The 25,198-nt window shown below is 43.2% G+C and overlaps 1 protein-coding gene across 1 annotated transcript in view; it reads right to left on the bottom strand.

The window, feature by feature from the left end:
- Nucleotides 1-24,387, bottom strand: part of LOC104553903 (solute carrier family 35 member F3) — a 63,465-nt gene extending 39,078 nt beyond the window's left edge. Inside the window, exons 1-2 of the mRNA XM_061989762.1 lie at nucleotides 24,155-24,387; nucleotides 7,971-8,295 (exon numbers count right to left, since the gene is read on the bottom strand). Of these exons, the coding sequence (XP_061845746.1) occupies nucleotides 7,971-8,295; nucleotides 24,155-24,230 (401 nt within the window). The 5' untranslated portion in view covers nucleotides 24,231-24,387. The remainder of the gene's footprint in view (nucleotides 1-7,970; nucleotides 8,296-24,154) is intronic.
- Between the last annotated feature and the right edge of the window lie 811 nt (nucleotides 24,388-25,198).

The raw sequence follows: 25,198 nt of genomic DNA, 5'->3' as shown, positions 1-25,198 counted from the left end.
TTTTTTTCTTTTGCCAGAAATAAAATCCAGTTAATTTTCTGTTTGTGCTGTGTAGTTTGTGGGTGCAAGGTCATGCCTGGAGTCAGGGAAGCGATGAAGTGACCCTTGAGGTCACCCTTGCTTTGGTTCCATGGTGTCAGTCAGTGCAGAAAGATCAGTATGGGTAGGATCGGTGTAGGTGGATTTGCTCCTGAGGTCTCCTAAGCAAAGCCCTAGCAGCATGGAAATATGGCAGCTTGCTTTATTAACCAGAGGAAGAAGCAGTTAATGAAGTGCAGTTTAACTAATGACCAGAGATATTTCAGTGCTGCAAGACCCGACATTTTTCCCAAGCAAAAGCCATTACATAAACACATTTGTTTCATAGCACGTGCCCTGTCTGCAGGTAACAACTACTTCACTTTCTAGTCCTTGTTTCAAACACTGTTACCTCATGGGAGGCATATAATGCAATCATTTAAAAGCATCTGTTCAAGCCACAGCAGAGAAGACAAAAGTAATGGAACAACAAGACAAAATTACAGGACACCACTTAATTCAATCATCTTTGGAATGATTTTGCAAACCAGGCTCAAGATTAAAGAACATGCCTTTCTCCTGATCAGGAAGTATCCCATTTTTATTCTCAATAAGCCTTCCACAAAAGTTCCCACAGCTCAGAAGAGGTGATCCTCAACAGATGAAGAATCTTCAAGTTAAGAGAAAGCCTTCCACAGAGCATGAATGTTAAGGGGGTTTTGTTTTCAGAACGTTATGGTCTGAAATACAAACACAATCTCCAAGTATAAACTGAGAGGCTAAATTAGAAAGGACTGGTTTCCTAAAGAAGGACCCACGACCATTTTCTCACAGAAGTTAAGACACAAGCTCTCAGAGGCAGTGTTAGCTACCTGAAGCCATTAATTTTGGGGTATTCTGCCAGCTACTCACATCATGTGACCAATGTTGGTACTAAGGTCCCATACCCTGCATTTGAGGAACAGAAAAACTACCCTGAACATGGGTCTGGGAGCAGTGTTTTCAGCGGAAAATGTCAAGATGAGTACCATCCTAAGTCTAGTTAGGCACTTAACTATGGGATAGTGTAGGGCTGCCACTAACACCTAGTTTGGCCAACAGAATTTCTCTTTCTTCTCAGCCTCTTTTGCTGTTTACCTTACATGCCCTGTGTTTGTCTCTTCTGTAGTGTTTGCTCTCCCTGTGCGTTTTGGGAGGAAAACAGGCATTTGTTTCCAAGCCAGCCGTGCTGGAATATGCACTGAGTGTGTGGCACTGAGGAGCAAGCTATGGCAAATTTCCTTGCTAATGTAACCCCAGATACTGCCTTCAGTGTGTAGAGAAGACTTATGTGAACAGGAGGCTACTCTAAGAAATTTGAGCTGGGAGACTACCTATTTTCCCAATAACAGGCAGCCTGTAGAACATATTTTTGACAGCTGGCTGAATTTTTTTTGTTTCAGGAGCCACAGAGAGCAAGAAACCATGACATTAATCTTTAATCACCTAAGAAAACAAGTGTCTCGAGGAAAGAGCTGAAATGATGACTTAGGCAATTAACTGGCCATAATATAGCACAGCTGTATTAGGTTAAGGCAGCAGTGAGGAGCTATCTCCAGAATTCTCATGGGGTGATGCAGCCCTACCCCAGGTCTTCAGGAAGAAGTGCTTACCTACCTTTGAGAAACACTTCACAGCAGCAACACCCTGAGCTCTCTGGCTTGGGTTTCAGCTGAGCTAAGCCCAAATGAATACCCCATGACCAAGCTGAAAGTTATATGCATGGCAAGTTGGACATCAGACAGGCATCCATGCATCAGCACTGCCCCTACCACAAATACCATGCTATTCCAGCAGAAGGCTTCACTACTACTGTTACTTGCTAATAGTACAATTTGGCTTTGTCTTCAGCTAGAACCTCTGGAAGAAAAGTGCAGAATCAGTGAAAACAGTCTGAGAAGTGACAAAATGGCCCATCAATAACACATCAGCTGCAATACTTCTGACACCCACAGAAGGGATATAGATGACCACAAGTATGATAAACCTCTTGCACAATATCCACATCTTCTTTTAACGAATCGCTTTAATACCAAGCACAGACCAAAGTCCTGACAGATTGCTGTAAAGATAAAATTGATTTAATTTGGAGTCACTCATGGCTTGTATCTAACTCAGGTAAGAATCAGATGCTGTACCTTTTCATTTCAAGAGTTCTTTTTGTTCTTTGGTTGTTGGGTTTTTTCACAACAAGTTAATGGGAACTTGAATTGTAAAGTGATTTTATTTTGAGGAACAAAAGTAAATAGGTATTATTTTAAGGCTAATGTACTGAATTAGACAAATAGAGTTTATAAACTAAAGTTTTTTTGAAAGAAAACATGATTCATTGAGTGACATTTGCTAAAAACATCTGCATTCATCATATCTTGATGCCTTTGTGGCTTATTTACAATTCTGCTAATGCTGCGTGCTCTGGTGGTAAAGCTCCCACCTAAGTAGTAATATAAATCAGCAGGATGCCAAGTCAACCATACTGCAACATTTTAAAGCTGTTGGGTAAGAGAGACTTGTGAATAGAAAATACTGACATTCAGTAGTAAAATGGCATCCAGTCACTTCAAATCAGGCTCTGACCTTCTTCCCTCTTAGGGTTTCATCGTGGCAGGTAGTTGGTTGCCAGCACTGCATGGTCAGGTTCTCTGCCTGCTGCAGAAGAAGAGGGAAGCACCCATGGTACACTGGGTTGCACTTTTGTATGATCAAACTAATGGACTCAGTTTCTGGAACTACTGGGGATGCTGGGCTAGTGCCTTGTCTCCTCCATGCTAGCAGAAATACATGTGAAACACGCTTAGAAACTGTGCCATGCTCTCCTGGACATTTTGTGAAGCTATGCCAGGAATTTCTGGTCACTGAGGAGCTAAGTCGCAATTCTGAGCCCACGAGCATATCAATCAAAAGTGACTCTTGTGAAGTTAATAAGCTGGTAAATCAGAGTGAAATCTACTATATTAGTTCTCTACTGTTATTATGCCAGTATTTTGGTTCTGTTTCAAGGAAATAAAATATACTTCAGTGTTATCTGCAACTTACTTTCTTTTCTATGAAAAAAATCTTCAAATCATGAAAGATTAGTGGCAGCTAATTTGTGGGCAGTATAGGGACAAAACTGAGTCAGTGAAAAAGATGTTAAGACACGTTCAGATGTGTTTGCAGATCAGTGCAGGTGCATCTGATGATTCTTTCATCCATCCAACACATCAGGTGCATTCCAAGTTGTAGAAAAGATTTAGTTTTAGCTTGTACTGTTTTCTTTAGCCCTAATCATAGAATGGTAGGGTTGGAAGGGAGATATCTAGTCCAATCCCCCTGCAGAAGCAGGTCAACCTAGATCACATCACATAGGAACACGTCCAGGTGGCTCTTGAAGACCTCCAAGGAAGGAGACTCCACACCCTCCCTGGGCAGCCTGTGCCAGGGCTCCCTCACCTGAACAGTAAAATAGTTTTTTCTTATGTTTAACTGGAACTTTTTGTGTTCCAGCTTCATCCCATCACCCCTTGTCCTGTTGCTAGCTGCTATAGAAAAAAGGGATGTCCCAACCTCCTGACACCCACCCTTTAGATATTTGCAAATATTAATGAGATCCCCCCTCAGTCTCCTCCAGGCTGAACAGCCCCAGTTTCTGCAGCCTTTCCTCATAAGGAAGATGCTCCAGTTCCCTGATCATCTTGATGGCCCAGGGCTGGACTCTCTCCAGCACTTCCCTGTCGCTCTCGAGCTGAGGAGCCCAGTACTGGACACAGGATTCCAGATGAGGCCTCGCCAGGGCAGAGTAGATGCTTTATACAATAAAAACAATGATCCAAATGATAAATAAACAAATAAATAATCATGCATATCATTCTGTAAAGCCCTGCCCTTCTCAAAAAATTGTTAGATAAGACTATACCATCAAAATAAACAAGCTTTCTGAGGTATTCTGCTCCTCAAATGTAGTTGTAACACACACACAGGGTGAATCTTTAGAAAAGGTGGGTTTCTTCCTGCCGAGATACACAAAGCTAAGTAATATCTGAGAGATTTTAATTTCACCTTTCATGTAGCCAGGGAGCTTTAAGCTCTAGTGCTTTTAATTTACGTAACCTCATAAATTAATAATGTAGGTAAGATGGAGGGTAGCTCATCAGATTAGATGTGTTATTTTATAGAGTGGTTTGGAAGCGAAAAGTATGAAGCCAAAATGAAGTACTCTTAAATGATCCATTAGGTACATAGATCATTGCATGTGTTATTTCTGGACTGGACAATGGTCAAAATGAATGATAATTTAGTCATTGTAATTTTATTTTAAGCTAGTGAGCATTTGCACATGAAGTAAGAGAAAAGCACTGACCCTGGTGTGTTCTCCCAAGTCCTGCCAGAGCTCTCTGTGTCGCTGCATGCAGGGCAGGGTGTGTTGCACTCTTTGTACCAACCATGGGGCAAATTCTGCCCTAACAGTCTGCACTTGGGCACAATTCTGGCCTTTGATGGAGCTGCACAGAGAGCCTAGAGCAGTTTGGATGTGAATGCATGAGTTTTGGCTTGCTTTCACAGAATCACAGAATCTCAAGGGCTGGAAGGGACCTTGAAAGATCATCTAGTCCAACCCTCTGCCAGAGCACGACCACCTAGAGTAGGTCACACAGGAACTCACCCAGGTGGGTCTTGAATGTCCCCAGAGAAGGAGACTCCAAAACCCATCTGGGCAGCCTGTTCCAGTGCCACATCACCCTCACAGTGAAGAAATTCTTCCTTTTATTTCTTTGGAACCTGTTATGTTCCAGCTTGTACCTGTTGCCCCTTGTCCTATCGTTGGACATAATTGAGAAAAGCCTGGCTCCATCCTCCTGACACCCACCCTTAAGAGTGACTCTTTCCCCATGCTGTGGACACAAGTGGCAGCTTAACTTCAGCTTAAACAGAAAGCTCCTTACAATGCAATATGGGTCAGTCAGAAATCTGTAATAGTTTACATTATGGTCTAATACTCAAAGTCTTATAAAGAAACTGAATTAACCTGCTCTTAAATTTAATGTGATACTATAACATTTCAATGGCAAAATTATACAATTCTAAGTGCTTTACAATTATACTTGCTACAAAATGAGGAAAAAAAATAACCTGTGCAGCTTTGAACTGGTTTGTGTCCATGACAGCTATGTTCTTCTGCAAGATGACCAAAACATACAAGTTCATATATCTCCAGCAGAGTAGATATACACAGTGGTACTATACAACTGGAATATAAAACCATAATAAGCCATAGAATCCATATAGGAGGGACTATACACCTGCTCACCGTTGCTACGTTTTATGACCCTTCTTCTGTATATTTTTCCTAGTGGCTGCTGTTCTTTACATGCTCTCTAATGGTATGGTGGGGTACCCCAGAGCACGTCCTAAAAACCTGCAGACCCCCAAAAGCTACCCACCAAGGAAGAGGTGGTGTGAATGCACTGTCTGTGCCATGGCAGGGGAGGCTGAGCTGCTCAGTCCTGCTGAGGAGGAGGTGGCTGTGCAGGTGTCCTTGGGGAGCTTTGCTGTCCAAAAACATCAGGTGCCTGTGGATTTCAGCAACCGATCTAGGCAAGATCTGAGAATTCCTTCTCTTACTGCCTTGCTGTTAGGGTGACTAAAAATGTCATATTTCCACCTTCTCCTCCTGCCACCTTTTCATTTATCTCATTGCAAATTCCTGTCAGAAAGCTCAGATAATATATAAAATATAGATGAAGGTAAAGGAAAAAAGAAGCTGAAAGTGATTGTGCGAGTTTCTTGTTAGTTCCAGGTTAGAATAGTCTTATCTGAATATCCAGAAGTCCATGAAATGCCTCCCTAACATGTCCAACTATGCCTGGAGTGCAAGCTCTCCTGAAGATGCTAATGCCTTATACAGAGCTGCAGAGCCTCTGTGTACGTTATTCTACCTGTCTATAAACATACACAAATTATGCAAAAAGGAGGAATAATTAAGAGAGGATGCTGGAATGCAAAGCTTGAGTTTTCTGACGTACATGCATGTGACATCTCAGCCATAATGGAGCAAACAGATGAACAGCAATTCTTTTCACAGTAATGCTTAGTGCAGCACCCCTAAAATATCTCAATTTAGATAGTGGAGATGCTGAGGCAGACACTATGTAAGGGACAGCCTTTCCTCTTCCCTAAAGGACTCTCTCATCCAAACGAACAGAGTACAAGGAAATCAGAGGTTTGTAGCGACCACAAAACAAATCTGCAGCAACACTAGGAACCAAGGCTATATTGCCAAATGTCCAAATCCAGCCTGACACTGAGAAAAAACTCTGTAAATTAACCCTATTCAATTTGCTGGTCAGTCACACAAATGCATGGTCTTTAGTAAGCCTGCTACAAGCTTACTTGTAACGCTTCCCCCCTGAATCCCAAGCAGGCTGCAGGGCTTGCACCTGCTCTTCAACTCAGCCATGATTTAATTAAATGGAAGATATAAAACTACCAACCGTATCAATTAACTGGAGCAACAAAGAGTATAATGCGCTGGTTTTAACCCCAGGGATCTGGAGAACCACAGCCACTCACCCCAGAATTCAGCAGTATTTAAAGCATTATGTGAGAGCAGCTGGAAAGAAAAATATTTAAAACCCAATGAAATGAAAAGGTAGTTGTTTTGGGCTAGCATTTGTTATTGGTTTTAGATGAAACTGTTGCTTTCACTAACTTTCATACTGCTCTACAGCAATCATGTTTGCTATGAAGTAAACAATAAACTGAAGACCGAAGTGCAAGAAATGTGGCACCTTATGCAAATGCCTTTAATACTTCTGGATACTGCTCTAGGAGCTGCAGAGAGCAGTGAAATTCCTTCATCTGCAGCTCCTGAATGATTTACAAGATGAAGAAATTGTAACCATGTCTAAGCAGCAAAAATTCAGCATTTGTAATCTTAACGTAGTCACCTGAGGCAGAGCTTTTCCTGAGTACCCTGCTTTCTTAGATTTTTTCCTGCAGTAAGTTTCCACCTCACTGCTGCACAGCTGGAAGCTGAGAAATGTGTACTTCTCACTGTTTACTTTCTGAGCTACTTCATTAAAAGTCTGTGAGCCCCACTGTGTAACAGAAGGGGAAAACGTTGTTCACATCCTTCCATGTTTCGGGGAAGCTCTCTGACATGGGACATCTTGATGTCTGAGTCATCCCATCTGTCCCAGACACCTCTTGGGCCAAAATGAGATGAGCTGAAGGAGCACTCACCAAGAGGCAGCCCTTCAGGCAGCCAGAGCATCCTCAGGCCCTCACAGAGGACAGGCACTCAGGGCTTTCCATGAGCGCTTTGGGCTTTGTGGGTTTTGGCTTGCTATAAAGACAAGGTGTGCTGAAGACAAAGTGCTGCCTTTGGTTATGATTGTGCTTCCTCCCGGAAATAAACACAACAGCTTGAGTTTAACTGGGATCAGAGCTCAGCCTTTGATGTCAGGGGCACAACGCCAGGAAAATACCGCAATACCTTTTACTTTGCTATTCAAGGCATCGCACTAGTCCTGAGTTTGGAAAAGAAAAGCTTACTTAGCTTACTGCCATAAAAGTCAGCTGTGGGTAGAGAAAGAAGATATTAATTTAAAAAAAGAAAAAAGAAAGACGTTCACAGAGGTTTGAACAGAAAACTCTTGAGAAGTAATTGCAGAAAATGCAGACTTTCATTGCCTGACTTGTATGTATTGGAAATTAACCTGGATTTCTTACTGTTGGAGGGGAAGTCTTATTAAGAATAATAACATAGCACCTAGAACAGAACACATAATGAATTCAGAACATCCTTTAACAAACCTGGAGAGGAAAGCAAATGCAAGTTTGATGTAACTGACTGATTTGAATAAACCGTCTGTTAGATGTAGAGCAGCATGCAAGAGCCACAGGAAAAGAAAGAAAGCCAAAAGCTCCCATACCTGTATCTTTGCTTTGGAGACTGCTTTTCAGCTGACTTAAAAACATGTCCAAGATAATACAAAGGAAAGAATAAAAAGTTCCAGTTTGTTGCAAACCACGTTAGAGTGAAGGGTGCATCGAATTTCTTAAAGGTCAGTTTTGCTAGCTGGGTTGAACCTGACCACGAGGAGCAGACACCCAGGACCACAGCCACACCCCAGAAGATCTTCTTGAGTTGTGTCATGGAGCATTTCCAGCAACAGTGGTTCACCCTTCCACCACCTTCCACCCCAGCTTGCATCTGGGCTTCGGCTGGGGCTGGAGACTCCCGGGAGCGCTCATCCCCTGTAGAGAACAAAACACAAGGCTTACTCAGGAAATCCAGCCTGCATTTTAGTTTTCAAATCCTGGGCCTTTCTGAAGTCACGTGGGGTTTAACCAGCAAAAGAACCCACTAGATCTTGCCACAAAATGTCCTTCATTTTTAGATCATTGCAAAGCCTCTGGTTTGACTGAGGCACAATTACAATGCAAATAATAATTATCACCTCTAGATTTAGAAGCCGCTGGGTAAAATGGAAATGAAAATTACAAGTTCCTCTGATGTACACAGAAAGGCTTAACACGCCACTTAAACTGATGCTGTTAGGATGTGTAAATGAATGAAAAATATGACATTGAGTTTAATAAACCAGCAGAGGTGATTAAGGCAACACTTCACATTGTTATTGTGTTGGCAAATAAGCAGTTGGACAGCTTATGGAATATGGTGCTTCTTAAAAGGATGGGAGGGGGGCAATGTATTTAATCTTTCAGTTAAGTATCATCACTGCAATGTAAGTAGCATGATTAATACTGAACTCAAATCACCAGGCATTTCAGTGATTCCTAGAAAAATAGCTCTTCCAAGGCTGTAGCCAGGTGGCAAAAATTAGATCAACCCACTGCTGCCCTGAAGAGCATCTCAGACTAGGCAAACCCATTTTTAACTTGAGTCCTGCACTAAATGAGACTGGACTGGAACTTCACTCCAGTATAACTGAGCCTAGCACGCTGCTGGAAATTTATCTACTAGAAAACCTTACTCCTTACCTTCTTAAATATGAATTGTTATGGGCCTGCTATTGTACCACTATTGGCAGATACACCGGCACATTCACCAGCTTGTGAATGAATGAGCAATGTCAGGTTAGGTGGTTCAATTCTTAAGAAGATCAAAACATGCTGGCAGACCTCAGCAGCAGACCACTGCCTTTAGGGCTTTCACCTGCCTTGGTTAAATTCAACTCATTTAACATTAGCTAAAGCCATCAGTCACCCTGCCTGCAACACACAGCAGTGACTGTTGTAGAAGGCTAACTTCAGTTTAATTGGTCCATCACTTGGAGAAGGATGAAATAGTAATTCATGTTGAAGGCCAGGAACCTACAACTCCAAAAGTGTCCAGAGATCACTGCATGAATTGAAAGGTGAAAAGAGAAACATAAGCACGGCCAGGACAATGAGACACTGTATTATTGCCAAACATTTATGTATGTTCAAGACAGACTGAGAAAGAGATCTGCACACAAAAAAAATCCTTCCTTATCCTAGTGAGAATCAGTATTTGGAATGGAAAATCTCTTAAAGCCCCTCATTTCAGGTTAACCTAAATTTGTATTTATACCAGCTAATACATTACTAAAGAAAAGGAGAAAACTATTTAATTATTTCTTCAGAGATAAGAAATGCATGATCCGAGCTAAGAGTATCATTATTTTCCCTAGTCAAGCTGGATTTTGTAATGGGAAAAACTGTGGCCTCTGGTGATAACTTGACATTTAAAAAGAGTTTACACCAGCAAAATTATGAACACCTAGTCTCTTTGAGTGGCTTTAAGGAGATGGGGATGTTGCTGATCTCTCTACTTAGTTCAGTTTTCAATAGAAGATTGTGTTCACACATAAGAGGAGATGCACCAGCAGGCCAATGAATTATCCAAAGTCAACGTGGTTTTGGATAATGGCTAAACGTAATGGAAAGGTTACAAACACCCAGCTACATGTTAGAAGAAGCCAGAATTTTAAAAAGGCTGCCTGTGAACCCTTAGCTCATTAAAAAGAAATGTAATGCATTTTCTTTGTAATTCATTGCTTGTAACCAGTGCTTCTTGCCTTACTCACTGCACAGAACAGTCTGGGTTCAGTTTAGTGGACAACGGGACATTGATTTCTTTTAACTTCACCACATGATGAGCAGCTGCCAGTGCTCTCTTGCTGTCCACCACACAAGCTTCCCAGCGGCTACTGAATTTCCCATTTCCTCTCAAGCTTTTCTATTGGGTGTTGCCACTATAGCACCAAAAACTTCACACACCCTAATGAACTCCAGCATCCTTCCCATGGACCACTGGGAGACCTGGGCACAGAAAAAAAAGGAACCCAGGCATCCAGGTTGTCAGGTGAGTGCTTAGGATGGGATTTTGCCACTGTGTCAACACAGCGAAGAGCCTTCCTCCACTCACAGTTTGCACCTCTGCAACTGCTTGGAGAGGCAGGCAAAACCTCCTTCTAGAAGACAGCTAGCAGGGTACCCACTGTCCCTGTCTTCTCTGCAGTTACTCCCCCGGGAAGCAGGAAACCAGGATTTAAATAAACTCCTCTTGCTGAAGGGAACATTAGGGAACATGCCTTAAGCCACTAGGGTATGTGATATCCCAGGAGGAGTAGGTGCTCTGAATCACAGCACTGAAGCTATGTTATTTTCTCTAAAATAAGAATTATCACAGAGACAGCAAGATACTGTGTCTGGCCCTTGGGCCCAAGTAGTCTTGACAATTACCAAACAGGAAGAATATCACAACTGTATTATCTGACGCATCAGACACTTGACATGAAATAATGCAGTGTTTGGTGGACACTTCACAACAGACGCTGCTGAGAATCTTCTCCCCACCATGAGCTGAAGCCACCCATCCTGCTCTCCGTTGCACTGTGCACATACACATGAGTCAGCAGCTCATATGGACAGCTTGCATGAGTATTACTGCCTTTTAACTCTTTTTCCATGGCTATTACTCCCTATGAGATAAAGCTAAACTTTACTGATGTGTCTCTGCTCCATAGGCAGAACTACATGTTCAGGTATGTTTAATTTGGTGTTAAATTAATGTGCTGTGTTAAATATACCAACAGAAACTTTCCCTTTCAGCAAAAGATAATACTGCACATATCACTTCTAAAGTGATTTTGCAGCTGGAGGTTTAGATTTCTAGGAGTGCTCGCTCATTCTTTGGATGCATTCACATGCTAGACACAGTGAAAACTTACCCTAGGCATGATAGGTTTCAAAATGATGGGGTAAAAATCACTGACCTGGTGATTACCAGTTAGAAGCTGAGATTTCTTTTAACTGTCCGCCAGTGAAACTGCATAATGCCCTCATGACTTCCTGGGCTGCTGGAGGGCTAGATGCCAAATGAGCACAGCTTCTGCCAATGGATGTCCTGGAGGACACTGGGGATGTGATCCACTCCAAGCCAGACTGCCTTTGGAAATGGTGGATGCTACAGGTGATAATCCACTCCCATGGTCCCATCCTTCCATTTACTGTGCTGGGGACTTGTCTGCCAGCTGGCATGCATAATACCTGGAGCTGGACCTTTCCCTGCCCAGTCCCTATGTCCCCATGGGTACAGTTTTTGTTGCCCAAGTTGCAGCTGGACAGATGGAGTGACATTAAACCCACACATAGATTAAAATCTCCTCCACTCTCTTCCTAGTACTGCTCGAAGGCCAGCTGGCAATTAAATGCACATGAATTTAAAGATGGCAAAATGGCTTTTCAGAATGGATGAGCCAGGACACTAAAGCATTTTATTTCTGGACATCCTCCTCCAGACTTCTAAGAGGTTTCTTCCTTTACTTCTTGCAGCAGACTGCTCTGTATGCTACTGTGTTCCCCAAAAGAGTAAATCAAGATGCCAAGATAGAGGAAAAATGCCTATCTTGCTTTTACTAAATTTGGCTTTTCATTCTCCCCTTTGTTCATTCATTTTCCTGTTTCATAAATCCCAAGTGGAAACACTCATCCTCCCTTCCTCCCTTTCAGCTATACCCTCTCCCATGGCATTCAGAAGCAGTGGAAGGAAATCACCTTGAGTGCTACTGCCAATGCCATTACCCACGTGGATCCCTAACTGCAGAAAACAGTTATCTTTCTGTTTCTTCCATTACCAGTGAGATCCTGCTTAGATGATTTCAGATACCTGTGGCAAGGACATCTAAACATGAGCTACTCACTCCACTCTCCTGGATGAGGCCATAGAGAAAAACAGGCACTGGAAGGCACTCCACACAAGGCACATGCCTTAGATGATGTACCCCTTCTTGCTTGCACTTGGTTCAAAACCATCACCCCCAGCAGAAGTAGTCTGTCCAGACCACTTCAGAAGTGCTTTAAAGTTTAAGACTCCTGTGCACATCTGGATAGCTAATGCCTTACCAAAGGACCACGCTGTACCTCACTCTATATGCAAAAAACGGGATACTGATAAAAACCAAGGGTGGCATTTATCTTCTCAGTTTGAGACATCTGCTGTGCAGACTTGTATATCTGAGACAGTCATTTACACTTTCTGCATAGTTAGTAGACAGAAAAAAAAAGACACTTCCAAGCACAATTTATCTCCTCCTAAAGCAGATGGTTAAAACAAGCCAGATGAATCACTCTCTCCAAGTGCTTGTTTCTCTCCAATATCTCTAAACAGTCTGGGGCAACAAGCTCAGAAGTAGGTGTCTCTAGTGTAGGTGTCTGAAGCTGAGTGAGATGAGGCCCACTTCTCCACTGCTGCTGTCAGGAACAGAGAGCAAAGCCACTGCAAACAGCACTGATAGGCTCAGAGCTGGGCTCTACCACACAAACGTATGTAGCTGTCACTAGCAAACTGCTTTAGCTGTTGCCAGATCATCAGCAAATGAAAGAAAGTATTACTAAAGTGCTGGGTGCCCTCATGACAAGAAAGTGACCCTCACAGACTAAGGTCCTGCCTGCCATCCTCTATGATTCTATGATTTTATGATTCTATTAGGGACTGACACATGTGCCTGATAATAATGCACAATTCCACCAGCTTCCCCAGGCTATGAACATACTTCAACATAAGCATATTCTGAAACTGCCCTCTAAATCAGACTCCTGGAAAAAAATCTGACAAATACAAGAATCTTCACAAGTCTCTCTGACAATTATAAATGAGCCATCCTCAAGATATTCCCATTTTGCCAGCCTTTCAAATGTTTTGTAGCTGCTTAGGCACTGTACAGAACAAGCATGTAAAGCTTGCATATCATAAATGATGGGGAAGGAGCTGAGGCAAGTCCTGTAAGATACCACCTGACCCTCAGCATGGTTGGAGCTCTAGTAACTTGTGACATGCAGGAGTATACTACCCAAGGTGCATTCTCACAACCTTGAATGCTGTGTGACTTCCTCTTCACCCAACAGTTATTGCATGGAGAGATCAGTGAGAGACAATTAGTTCCAACACAATTACTTACCAGTTACAAACATTCCTAAGAACACACACAATGACTTCTGGTGATGGTTTTCTGGACAGATGATAGTATCTGCCTCAAAAGCAGACTCCCAAACTCTTCCAAGTGTTTTTATCCCATTCCCGTCTACCACATGAGTTATGCATGTTTTATCTGTTCAGGATTTTTGAGCTAAGCTGTGAAAAAATGGCTTAGGCATCATCCTGTGAACAGAAGATGAAATGCCAAGTCCACAAAGAGATTTATGTTTCTAATTGCCACTGTGGTTGTCTAAATCTGAACTGTTGATATTTATTCAGATATGTTGCCCAGGCATTTTCTTCACAGTTGGTCAGGTTGAAGAGTGAGGTCTTAGACACATATCTGTTGCCTGGCAGATCACCTACAGCACAAGTGCAACTTTCTCATGTCATTGTAAATGACGACCTCTCCTTTCACAGGTCATCCTGATAGCTGGTTTTAAGGAATTGTTAGTATTTCATTTTGGAAGCCATGTATCTCCATGTATCAATCTTTCCAAAGGCCTGTATTTCTGCTGCACAGATCAGTAATGACAGCAGGTACAGGTTAACTTCTGCATCAAGGGATATTCCTTTGATCTCCAAATTAGCTTTAGCTTCATCAAGGTTGCTTGAACCAGCTGTATCCTTCCTGTCAATCCCACTAGAGCTCCTCAGATACCAAAGAATCTGTTCTTGGGCAGGCCTAGGCAATATGACTCCTAAGTAGGTTTGTGCCTCTCTTACACCCAGTACCTGCTGGGATTCAAAGACACTTTTGAGAGTTTCTGTCTCTCATTTAAGAGTCACCTCCGTGAAATACTTCCATTCTGTATTTGAAGTAGTCATTGGAACAAGATCTAGAGCCTCACTTTTTCTCCTCTGGGCAAATGACAAAATCACAGAATTATTTATGTTGGAAAAAAACTGTAAGATCGAGTCCAACCGTTAATCCAGCACTGCCATGTCCACCACTAAACCATGGCCATAAGTGCCACATCTACAAGTCTTCTGAATTCCTCCCGGAACGGTGACTCAGCCACTTCCCTGGGCAGCCTGTGCCAGTGCTTGACATCCCTCTTGGTGACAGAAGTTTTTCCTAAAATCTAATCTAAATCTTCCCTGTTACAACTTGAGGCCATTTCCTCTTGTACCCTTCCTTGTCACTTGTGAGAAGAGACTGACTCCACCTCGCTACAACCTTCTTTCAGGTCGTTGTAGTTGACCTCCTCGCTTCATGCTTTCCCAAAAAATAAAGATGTTTTCTATTCTAAGCAAATCAGCTTTGCTGATATTTGGGTTCCTCTGGCCTTAGAGGGCCTACGGATTAGGGCACCCTCTTGGGCAGACAGGATCCCTGCTCCTTCTAGCATTGAGGGTGGAAGGCTGCCCTACACTGTAAGCTACTGAAAAGCAGTAGGTGATCCACCTCCACTTTTTGAAGGAAAGGGTTCAGCTACTTAGTTGCCAACTCGACTCTGAAACATAGTGATGATGAATGCTACAAAGAAGGAGAAATAGTAAAGAACAGGTATCTTGGCAGGGTGTAAAGCACAGGTCTCTGCTCAACATTATCTACCAGGCAAGCTAGATGATTCATACTGTAGCCTCACCGCTGTCCTCTGAGGGGGTCAACAGGCACATTGATAAAGGAGATGCAGTTTCCCTTTCTAGGTTTTTAAGAGGCTTCTGACAAAATCACACTCCAAAGGGCCTTACAGAAAACAAGCAGTCAGGGAAGCTGCTGGAATGGATAAAAGGCTCAGTACAAGATAGGAAAACAGTGAGGAGTAAACACAGCAACAGGTAAAGTAGCTAAAGCTCTGCACAGGTCTGCTGTGGGACCCACACTGTAACCACAGGCAACCTGCAGTGAGCTGTGAAGTGACAAAGTTTCCTAACAAGATGAAGCTTGGCAGGTCAGCGAGGGTAAGGGCCAGCTGTGAGGGATGCCAGGCTATGTGACTGGGTCGGAAACTGGCAGATGGAGAAGAGTGGCGTTTGAGCCATGCAGGTGGGAGTAAACAACCCACATACGGTGCCCTCAGCAACGGGCTTTGGCCATTGCTACCAAGGATCCTGAGCCCTACACAGGCTGCTCCACAAAAAGGGCAAGTCAGTGTCCACGAGCAGCTAAAAAAGCAAAATAACTGCCAAAACCTACTAGGAACAAAGCAGAAAATAGAGAAAAAAAAGTTGTTTCCTACATCTGGGGGAACTGCAGCAGTCAGCACAACCACACTATGAGAGATGCATCTCAGGCAGAAAATACATCCTCACAATCATTTCCACCAAGCTGGAAACAGGACCAGAAGGACCTTTGGTCAGGCCCCATATGTCAGTTATGCATGTCATTTTTGAGGAAGTTGCTCTTGGGTTCCTGCAGGAAAGCTGTGAGTCCCCATGGGTGGCTGGTCAGTGAGACTGCAACACTTAGTGTGGCAATGACTTTGGGATTGCCCACAGTTCCCCGTGGTTGATGCTGAAGGTGTAACAGACCAGTAATACATTTTTTTTAATGAATACCAATTAATGTATTGTAACAGGAAAAATGGCATAACCCCATAAACCTTTATTACATCAGTTTTAAAATGAGAATATTTGATCAAAATGCCATTTCACATATGGATTTTTAGACAATATATGTGAAACTGTAGAAGTTTAAAGCATTTTCTCTAAATACTTTAAAGTAAAAGATAAAGATAATTTTACTTAATTTGATCATGGAATGGCATGACTAAATTAAGAATAAATCAATACAGCTGATAGTTTTAAAATCCACAGTAGAGGTTATTTTCAAGAACATAGAGTATAAACCTACTAGGTCAGAAGGTCTGAGTTTGCTTGAGGCTACAGAATAAAGGATGTAGGTGTCTGGAAATGGGGAAAACTCCATCCGGAAAACTGCATGAACAGAGATTCCAAGCAAGGCAAACATATCCTGAGTTCAGAGCTTCTCTTGCTATTGGAATTCATAATATAAATCAACTTATTATATAAAGTGTTACAATAATCTAAGCAGGATATTCAAACCTGTCTGAACACCTTGTCTTAATTTCAGCAGGCTAGGAAAAAGGTCTATTGATTCACAGGTAGTCAAGATGATTCTTCTGTCTTCTTGTCTGTGGAAATCTGTCCCTTATCATTGATACCACCAGATCATCCACATAGCTTAACCTGTACCAAATAGTCACAAGTGTCTTGTAACAAGTTTTCTCAAATCCTAAAGTACTACTCACAGATAGTGTTCTCTGTAAGTGATGGTTATTATATAGTAATCGCTGTTTTAACCTATGCTAAATATTATTCCTAAGCTTAGTAGGAGTTGAAAATACATAATCTGCACATATTTGCTGAAGATATGCTAAAATCTCCTCCTTAGTGTATATATGCCTTTATTCCTCTGTTAGATACTCCAGCAAGGCTTCCTGCAAAATATATATTCTAATACCTGTTATTGATAGAGAGCTGAAAATGTATCAACTCATTTCTGCAGGAATTTGGATTTTAATCCATTTAATTTATCTTCTGAGGCAATTGACTTGACATTCTAGTAAAAGTGCTGCATTTGAATAGGTCTTGTTAAAACATGATGTTCCACTTTGAATTCTGTGGGCTCAGGAGTTCCCCTAAATACTGTCCTTTTTATTATTAATGACTGGAATCCAGAGTGTAAATGGAAGATCCTGGGTGTTTATTACAGTATCAGCATTGTGGTACTGGAAAATAACAACCATAAAAGCATGTAAAGAACAATACTGATGATGAGGCATATACTCTTGATAATAACGAAAAAATGATTTTTTTTTCAGTACTCTGCCTTCCCTTCTTGAATAAAAACTGGAGTGAAGCTTACAATGAGTTACTTGGCAATGTCCTGGGAGTTTTATCATTTCTTTGAGGAGACCGGCATCTATGTGGAAGCAGAACTCCCATTAGAAGGAAAATAAGCTATGATCAAAACTGTATTCCGGGCAAATTTTGATCAGAGTTTGTGCAAATTTCAGCCTGAACAAAGGTTTGAGAGATGATTGTCTATTTTAGTAGAAAAAAACAGACTGAATTCTCTGCAGGAAACTACTGTATTAATTAGCCATGTATTTGAGTGCCACATGTCTTTCTTGAGTAAAAGTTTTATCTCCAAGGGAATTCAACTACTTGTACTAATATAAACAGCACATTTATACCACTACATGCATACAAGTATCTATGTGAAGAGGTAAATCAATTCATGCTAACTGCAGAGGCTGTGCTGACTGTATATTATATATAAAAAAAAAGGATTATGTTCTTTTTCCCTTATAGAGCTTCCCACAATTCAAAGCTCTTTAGCCTTAAAGTAAACACAGTTTTAGACAGAAGATTTTGCTATAGCCCATTGTTTCTTGCATACTGAATTCTAACTCGAATTGACCGATCTCTTAGAAGCTAAAGGATTTGTCTGCTATCAAACCTCAAACACGGTCCTTCTTTTAGGTCCTAAGTTGAGAAAAAGACAGTTCTCTGTTTTCTCTCAAAACCAATAACCAGATATTAGTGTGGAGTTGATATGAACTGTATGCACACAGTGTTGGAGTAATACATATATATATCCAGACAAGTCCACACATGATTTGCTGCTCAAGGGTCTACCAGAAGTAAGATGCCTTCTCACCTCTCACCAGCAAGCTCAGCAGAACTTGTGTCTCCTTTGATAACAAAGCTAGGTTTGGCTAAAACCATCTTGGCAGCAAGGCACTCGGTATAACTTCAAGCAAAAAAACATTACGTGCAAAAATTCTAGTTTCTATTTTCTCTTTGATACTTGCTTCTTCCTTATTTCAGTGACCAAGGCTTTTGCAATCTACTCTTCCTCACTTGTTTCAACTAGCTACAGAAGTCAGATTTGTGTCCTTTTCAGCCATACTCTACTATCCTTGCTGAGATTTGCACTAGGGAATTAGAGATGATTGTGGAAAAGGCATTTCTAGATCATACTTCCTCACTTCTGTATTCTCTCTGACTGAATTAGAAGGCTAATGGGGCTCACCTTATTTCTGTTTATTTAGTTAAAGAATGTTTTGGCCAGAAATAGTGATAATGAGAAAAATTTATACCTATTACTTCAAGAAGAGTCAACGTATAATTTTTGTATAACAAAGGGTGCTAGGTCCCATGGCAAAATTCATGCCTTGAGTAGGAATCACAAAATTTCCAGGCTACATAGCCCTGCATTGTGCCCAAGTACAGTGGATCCAAGTTCCTGTAACTGGGCAGTTAACATCAGAGGTGGTACCTGGCTTCTTCAATACATCTAGTGGGCAGCTCTGCCTAAAAGCAAGCCATCTCTGCGCTGCTAACACCATCTTGCTTCCTGTTGCCTTTGATCTTACGCTGCAGTGTCTGTCAGCAAAACTCAGTGAAGATTAAAAAGTAAATCTACCCTTTGATTGGTCAAATTCCTGCTTCCATGGGATGCTATCCAGGTCTGCTGTGGCATCTCATAGTTTATAATTAACAAAGATTAACTGGGTTGTGGACTTCAGTTTGGTGACAGCACCCCAGCCAAGTGCAGGGATCCACATGGAATATAAGTGAATGTGCTGTGCAGAGTGTAATGTGCTAGGAAAACCTGCAACATAAATAATGCTATATATGAGGCTTATAACTGGGAAATTGCTGGGCAATACATATTGAGTCACCATAGATGTTTTTTGTGGGACTGCTTGTCTTTTCTGAAGTCTGGCTCTTACACTGAACTGATCCAATGCTATAAATCCTACTGTTCACAACTATCAGCCATTAGGAAAGAGGGACACAATTTCTTTTATAAGAATTATATAATGAAAATAGGAGACACTTTCTGATAATTTCATACTTATTTTTTGCTAGTTATTGTTTCAGCTTCTCATGGGAGAAATCTGTAATTAAATAGATAAAGTAGTAATCTGATTGTATTTTGAGAGTAAATGCCTAAATTGATTCAAGATGACTACAAAATGCACCTTACTTTGTCTAGAGGCAAGTGGGTGAAATGTCATGGTCTGTGATCTACAGAAAGTCTGAGAAGATGATCCAATGTTTGCTGTTATTCTTAAATTCTGTCACTGTAAATTAAAATATTGTTTGTCCACAGTGTGTACATATTGGCTCATTTCAGCCACTAAAGTAAGGAATCTTGAATAAATCTTTAATGACTTATCTTTCTGCTTTGTGATATATTAAAGCTCCTGCTCTGGCATTCATTTAGTAACATCAAAATGGTCTCATTTTATTTTTGTATCATTTGGAGAGAGGACATACAGTGCAGCAGTAATGAGTCACCTCCAAACCTATAGCTTTTGAGTTTGTACAGGCAAGAAATAACCAGTGGGACAGGATCAAAGATGAGCTGGCGGGAATCCCCAGTGAATAAGCCCAGCACAACTAAGACTGGCTCATTTTGGGGGTGTTTAAAGCCTTCAAAAGCATGGTGCCATTTGGGAAGGGAGCCAGGTGTTATGCAACAAGAAACTCCTCACATCTTTGGAACAAGATCTTGGATATCTGCTCAAATATGCTGCTGTCCTAACTGAAAATACTGAAAGGAAGAGCAAAATTGGGTAAAAGTTGTCCTACAGCAAAGCCAGAGCATAATCACTGCCTATGTGCACTTAACACTCAGTTCCCAGAGTAAACATGGGAACTATCGCTTTCCCATCGGGGGAGTAAGTCACATTGACTTTACCCTGTGATAACATGAGTGCATGCTGGCAGGTACCATGGAGAAGCAGACAGGCAGCAAATTAACACTCCATTCATTCCTGTAGTTGTATGCTACCATCACCTTCATCCCTGGAGTCACTAATTCCATCCCAGCTCTGGTCAGGAGCAAGAGAAAGCTGCTACCACAGCTACGGAGAAAGCACGAGGTGGGTTTGATGGTCCCTGCCCTGATCACCTTGAAGATTGTCCTCTCTGCTGAAAGACAGCCTGAACAAAGGTGAAGATTTTGCCACTGAATTCCTCCACGCAGAAGCCAGCGTGTGTTCCTTGCAAAGGCAGATTGAGGAGGGGGGCACATGCCACCCTGCAGCCCCTGTCAAACCACTGAGACACCAGTCTCTCCTGCTCTCCAGCTGCTTCTGCTTTCTAGAATGTCTGAGCACTGCATATTTCTGTAATATACAGCTCTCATACAAAAAAAAAAGACCACTTGGCACAATTCTTGCTTCTACAGATGCTAACCTCTGGGTGAGGTTTTTACTGCCCTAGTGCTCAGTCAAAGCACAAGCAAACATTGCATGACTACCAAAAACTTTAAACACCACCAGCAGAACACTGCTAAGAGTTACATAGTATTTATCAAGAGACATATTTATGCAGCACTTGAGCTTATTCCCCCTAATGGAAGTTTTAGTAGGAATCTGAAGTCACGGACTTCAGTAAAAGAAGTCTTTTCCTACTCTTATTGTATCCATTTGTGGCAGTGCCTTCCCACAGCCAGAAAACATGTAGGAAGTCTGGGAGTCCATTCCTAACTGTGTTTTTTTGCCTGTTATGTGAAAAGATGTGCTCCTTGTTTTTAGACAAGATGCTTAATTCTGCAGTTTCTCAGTTGCTCCATCTGCAAAATGAGGATAATAAGAATTGCATCTTTTAAGGATGCAGACAGCCACTCGTCAAAGTTTTCGCTGTTTTTGGGATCTTCAGTTTGTGCTTGCTAAAGAAGTGAAAAAAAATTATTATTCAAGTGACTACAACAGTGTTGATATGCTTGTGATGAATTTCCTGCAGGCATGCAAATGTATTAAAGGTCTAAATTCACTTATCGTTTGTACTTGTACAAATTCCCTCCAACTCCAGTGATGCAGACAGGGTTACTCCATCTCAGCATGTGGCAGAATCTGGTTCCACAGCAACTTAGTTTAGACATTTATGTGTAATAACTGAAAAGCAGAGGTGTTACTTGCCTTATAAGCAACTCTGAATATCACCAGTCACTCTTCCCAACAGAACATATGGGGAAGTTGCAATATCATTTCCTCGGCGCTGGAGGCCTGGGAATAAGTAGCATTAAGCATGGGCTAATTAAGTGTAGAATGGGTTTTCTCTTGCATGATTGTCCTGCAGCTCCTCATGAAAGCTGATGTTACCTATCTGTGGAAGATCCCAAGCTGCAGAGCAAGGATGGAAATATTTACCTTCCCAAGGAAGGTGCTTTCACGTACAAACAGCATGAAATCAGTCAGTTGGCCAGTCTGAGAAGAATGGCCACTGCAGTATGGATATAAACTGGTAAGAAAAACAACAGAAAGATGAAAAAGAACAAATCAGGCACTGGGCCTAAATTTCTCCAAATATGAAGCCTGCGCAATGGTACTAGGCACAGAAAACACATGGCATGGTTACTGCCTGTCCAAGAGATACAGTTGTCTTGACAAGTGCTGGTATAGCAGGCTCAGAGCATACTGATGATTCAATCTCTGAAATATTTTGAAATGGCAGTCACGCTTCTGAAGGCGCACAAAGTCCTTATCTCCCTTTTAAAGCAAAGAAGCTACTGCACCTACAGGAAAATAGAGGGGATGCTGGAAGGCTTTACAGTGATGCATATCAATGAAAGGCTCACAGTGGCTAACTGTCCTAGAGTGAAACATATTCCTGGTAGTTCTGCCACGGATCCTTGAAATGCTTTGATAGTGGTTGATAGGAGAGAAAACAATAACTAAAAACCAGAGGAAAGTTTTTGCTGCCTTGCTTTTGCAGCATTAGCTACACCTTTGCAAGGGAGCTGGGCTACCAGAGAACATTAGGAAGGCAAATCTTTGCCAGAGGTATGGCAGCTGGACCAAAGGAAGCCAACAGTCCACAGTATGCCCACTGCCTCACTTTATTTTTACCCGTAACTGTATCTTGTCTTTTTCAGATGGCTCTAAACACCAGCTGTCAAAATTAGTCAATAGTAGTCTGAAAGGAAATGTTGTTAATTGATCTGGAAAAAGAAGCTTTCAAACAAAGCCAGGCTGTTTCATTAAAAGGAAGCAAACAGCAAAGGAAACTGTCCCCTGCCTCTGCACAACCTCTGGGCCCTATCATACAGCACCAAGGCAATTTAGATTTTGCCACTGATGATAAACGGAAAAAAGGATCTGAGGTAAAGAAGAGTACAACTAGGTCAACAAAGTTCCTGGTGGGTGGCAAGAGAGTATCTAAGAGATGGTATGCACAGCAGACATGGAAATGGTTGAAAGGATTCAATTTTATGGCACAGGGAAAGATTGTGCTGCTTTTGTTTCTATTTAAGGTAGGTAATAAACTGTATTTGAACTGATAGAAGAGGAATGAGATGACCCACATTTCAAAGCTGGAACCTGGGGGTTATTATTATTTATGATTCATAAATCATGTGCAGTGCACCAAAAGAAAAAGGAGACATGCTCCCTGCCCAGAAGAGCCTCCAATGAGAAGTTTCAGAGAAACACTCTACTGTGCATGGAGCTAACTCCAAGGGCTTTTATTTGTTCTAACTATAGTGTAATGAAGATCAGGCCTGCTCTTCTTTTGGTCAGAAAACTGAGACCTCTTTTCCTATCTCTGCAGCAGATGGTTTTTATGTTGTGGGGAATGCAACAGCTGTATTCTCCATAAACTGAAATAACAATCTTCAGGCACTGGTGATTTTCCACTTTTTACGTGCTCATTTTAGTTCCTTTCCCCTTCTCGGGCATTTCTGCATTTTCTCACCTTCTCCTCCACAAAGCTATTGCTACCATTTTTTTCTTTTCCTTTCTTTGTCCCTCATTTTTTCAATATTACTTTTAAAAACTTCTTCTTTGTGAGCTCTCTACAGAGTCGCACATTCCTATTTTATCTCCTACTGTTCAACTATTCCCTTTGTGTTACTCTTCCTCTTTGCCTCTTCTTGCTCATCCCTTTCTGCCTCTCCTCCCTCCCTTCCTCTCAGCCAACCTTCTCCCTCTCACCAACCCCATTCTCTCAACCAACTACCGTCTTCCTCTTTGCTCTTCCTTCAAGAACTGAACTTCATATCCACCCCTCAGATGGGCTCCTCTTCCTGACCTGCACTCCCCTTCGGTTCACCCTTTCACTGTGTTGCCCCCTCCATCTCACCTGCTCTGCCTCTCTGTCTACAGGTTTCTACCCGAGAGCACAGCTCCTCACCCCCAGACCTACCCACTGGCTATGCCGAGAGCTTCACAGCTCTCTGGGGAACGCTCCTGAGCACATCACTGCCCTTTCCAAGCTCCCCAGCCATTATCTCTGAAAGTCTCCAAAGAGCTCTGCGGTACCTTGGAAGTCTACCACCCCCCCCACTGCTATTGGGTTCCTAATGTCCCTCCTGGCCACAGAGCCCCAAGCCCACCACTATTGCAGCTGGACTGGCAGCCAGAAACGTTCTCCCCATGGGGAGTCATACCTGTCCAGCCTGCTCCCTCCCTCCCGTCAGGGTCCGGCCTGGCTGGTACTTGCCCAGGGGCTCCTCCTGGGTCCAGAGGGGGAGCTCCAGGAGACCTTTGCCTCTAAAGCACGAGAGAAGCAAGAGCCGGAGCAGAGCGGCGCAAGGGACAGCGGTGGGTGCCGCCGGACATCGCCCCGGAGCATCTCCTGTCGCGGTCTCTGGTCTCCCCGGAGCATTCCCTGTCGCGGTACCGGGTCTTCCCGGGATACCCCCGTCCCGCTCCCGTTTACCTTCCACTTTGGTGAGGGTGAGGACGGGGCTGTTGCAGGCGCTGAGGGGGGCCACCCTGGCCGAGTGCTTCTTCATGGCGAAGCCCGTTGCCGGCGGCAGCTCCCCGCCGCCCCGCGCCTACATCCTGGCGCCGCTGGAGCCCTCCTCGGCGGCTCTCCCCCGGTACGGATCCCGGCCCGCCGCCCTCTGCCGCAGCACCGGGCGGCGGCGAGGGCTGGGGCTCGCCCGCCCGCCCGCCCGCTGCCGCTCGGGGCTGCTGCAAACCCGACGTCACCGGCGCGGCCCCCCCCGCCCGCCCCCCCGCCCCCTTCCCCAGGGCTCCCGGGGCCGTCCCCTGGGTCGAGGTGGGGTGGCGCCCGGAGGCCGCGGCGAGGGGCGCTGCGAGCCCCCCCCCGGGCGGCAACTGCCCGGGTCCGGCCTCGGAGCGGCACCGGGGCTGCGGCAGAGCGGCGGGCGCCTGCTCCCCTCCCTCTCTTTCTGTTTCCCTCCCGCTCCTCCCGGGCAGAGCAGGCAGGGAGCCCGGACCGTAATGCGGCTGCGGACGCCGCTCCCGCTCCCCGCCGCTTGACAGGCTTCTCGGAGCCCGCCGGGGCTCCCGGCTCCGGCGATTTCTGCTGGCGCTGGGCTACTGCACCGCACGAAATGGGTTCCCTGCTTTTCGTGGTCTGCCTCATTCCCTCCTCACTAGCTTATGAGAGTTACTCTCCACACCATTATTATTTTATTTGCCCTTATTATATCCGTCCTTTATCCTTCTGCAAGTCAAGTCACTTCTGGGTCGATTCTCACGCGTGCCTTTAGTAATTTCAACCATCCTTTCTGTTCCTGCTGTGTCCTTTCCAAGAGGGAGACGAAAATTAGACACAGCAGTCGAGATTACACCTGTGATTTATCAATAATATTACAATACTTGCAGTAGCATACTCTACAGCTTTCTTAACACAGCTTTCCCATTTCTTTTGGAGGCATGAAACAAAATACCTCCATACCTACAAACAAGTTAGATAAAATGTGGTATTTCATGACTAGATGCTGCTCACATG

Source organism: Colius striatus, chromosome 2, assembly GCF_028858725.1.
Source record: "Colius striatus isolate bColStr4 chromosome 2, bColStr4.1.hap1, whole genome shotgun sequence".
Lineage (NCBI taxonomy): Eukaryota > Metazoa > Chordata > Aves > Coliiformes > Coliidae > Colius > Colius striatus.
Note: the sequence above shows the minus strand (reverse complement) of the source record. Positions and strands in the feature narration are given on the sequence as shown.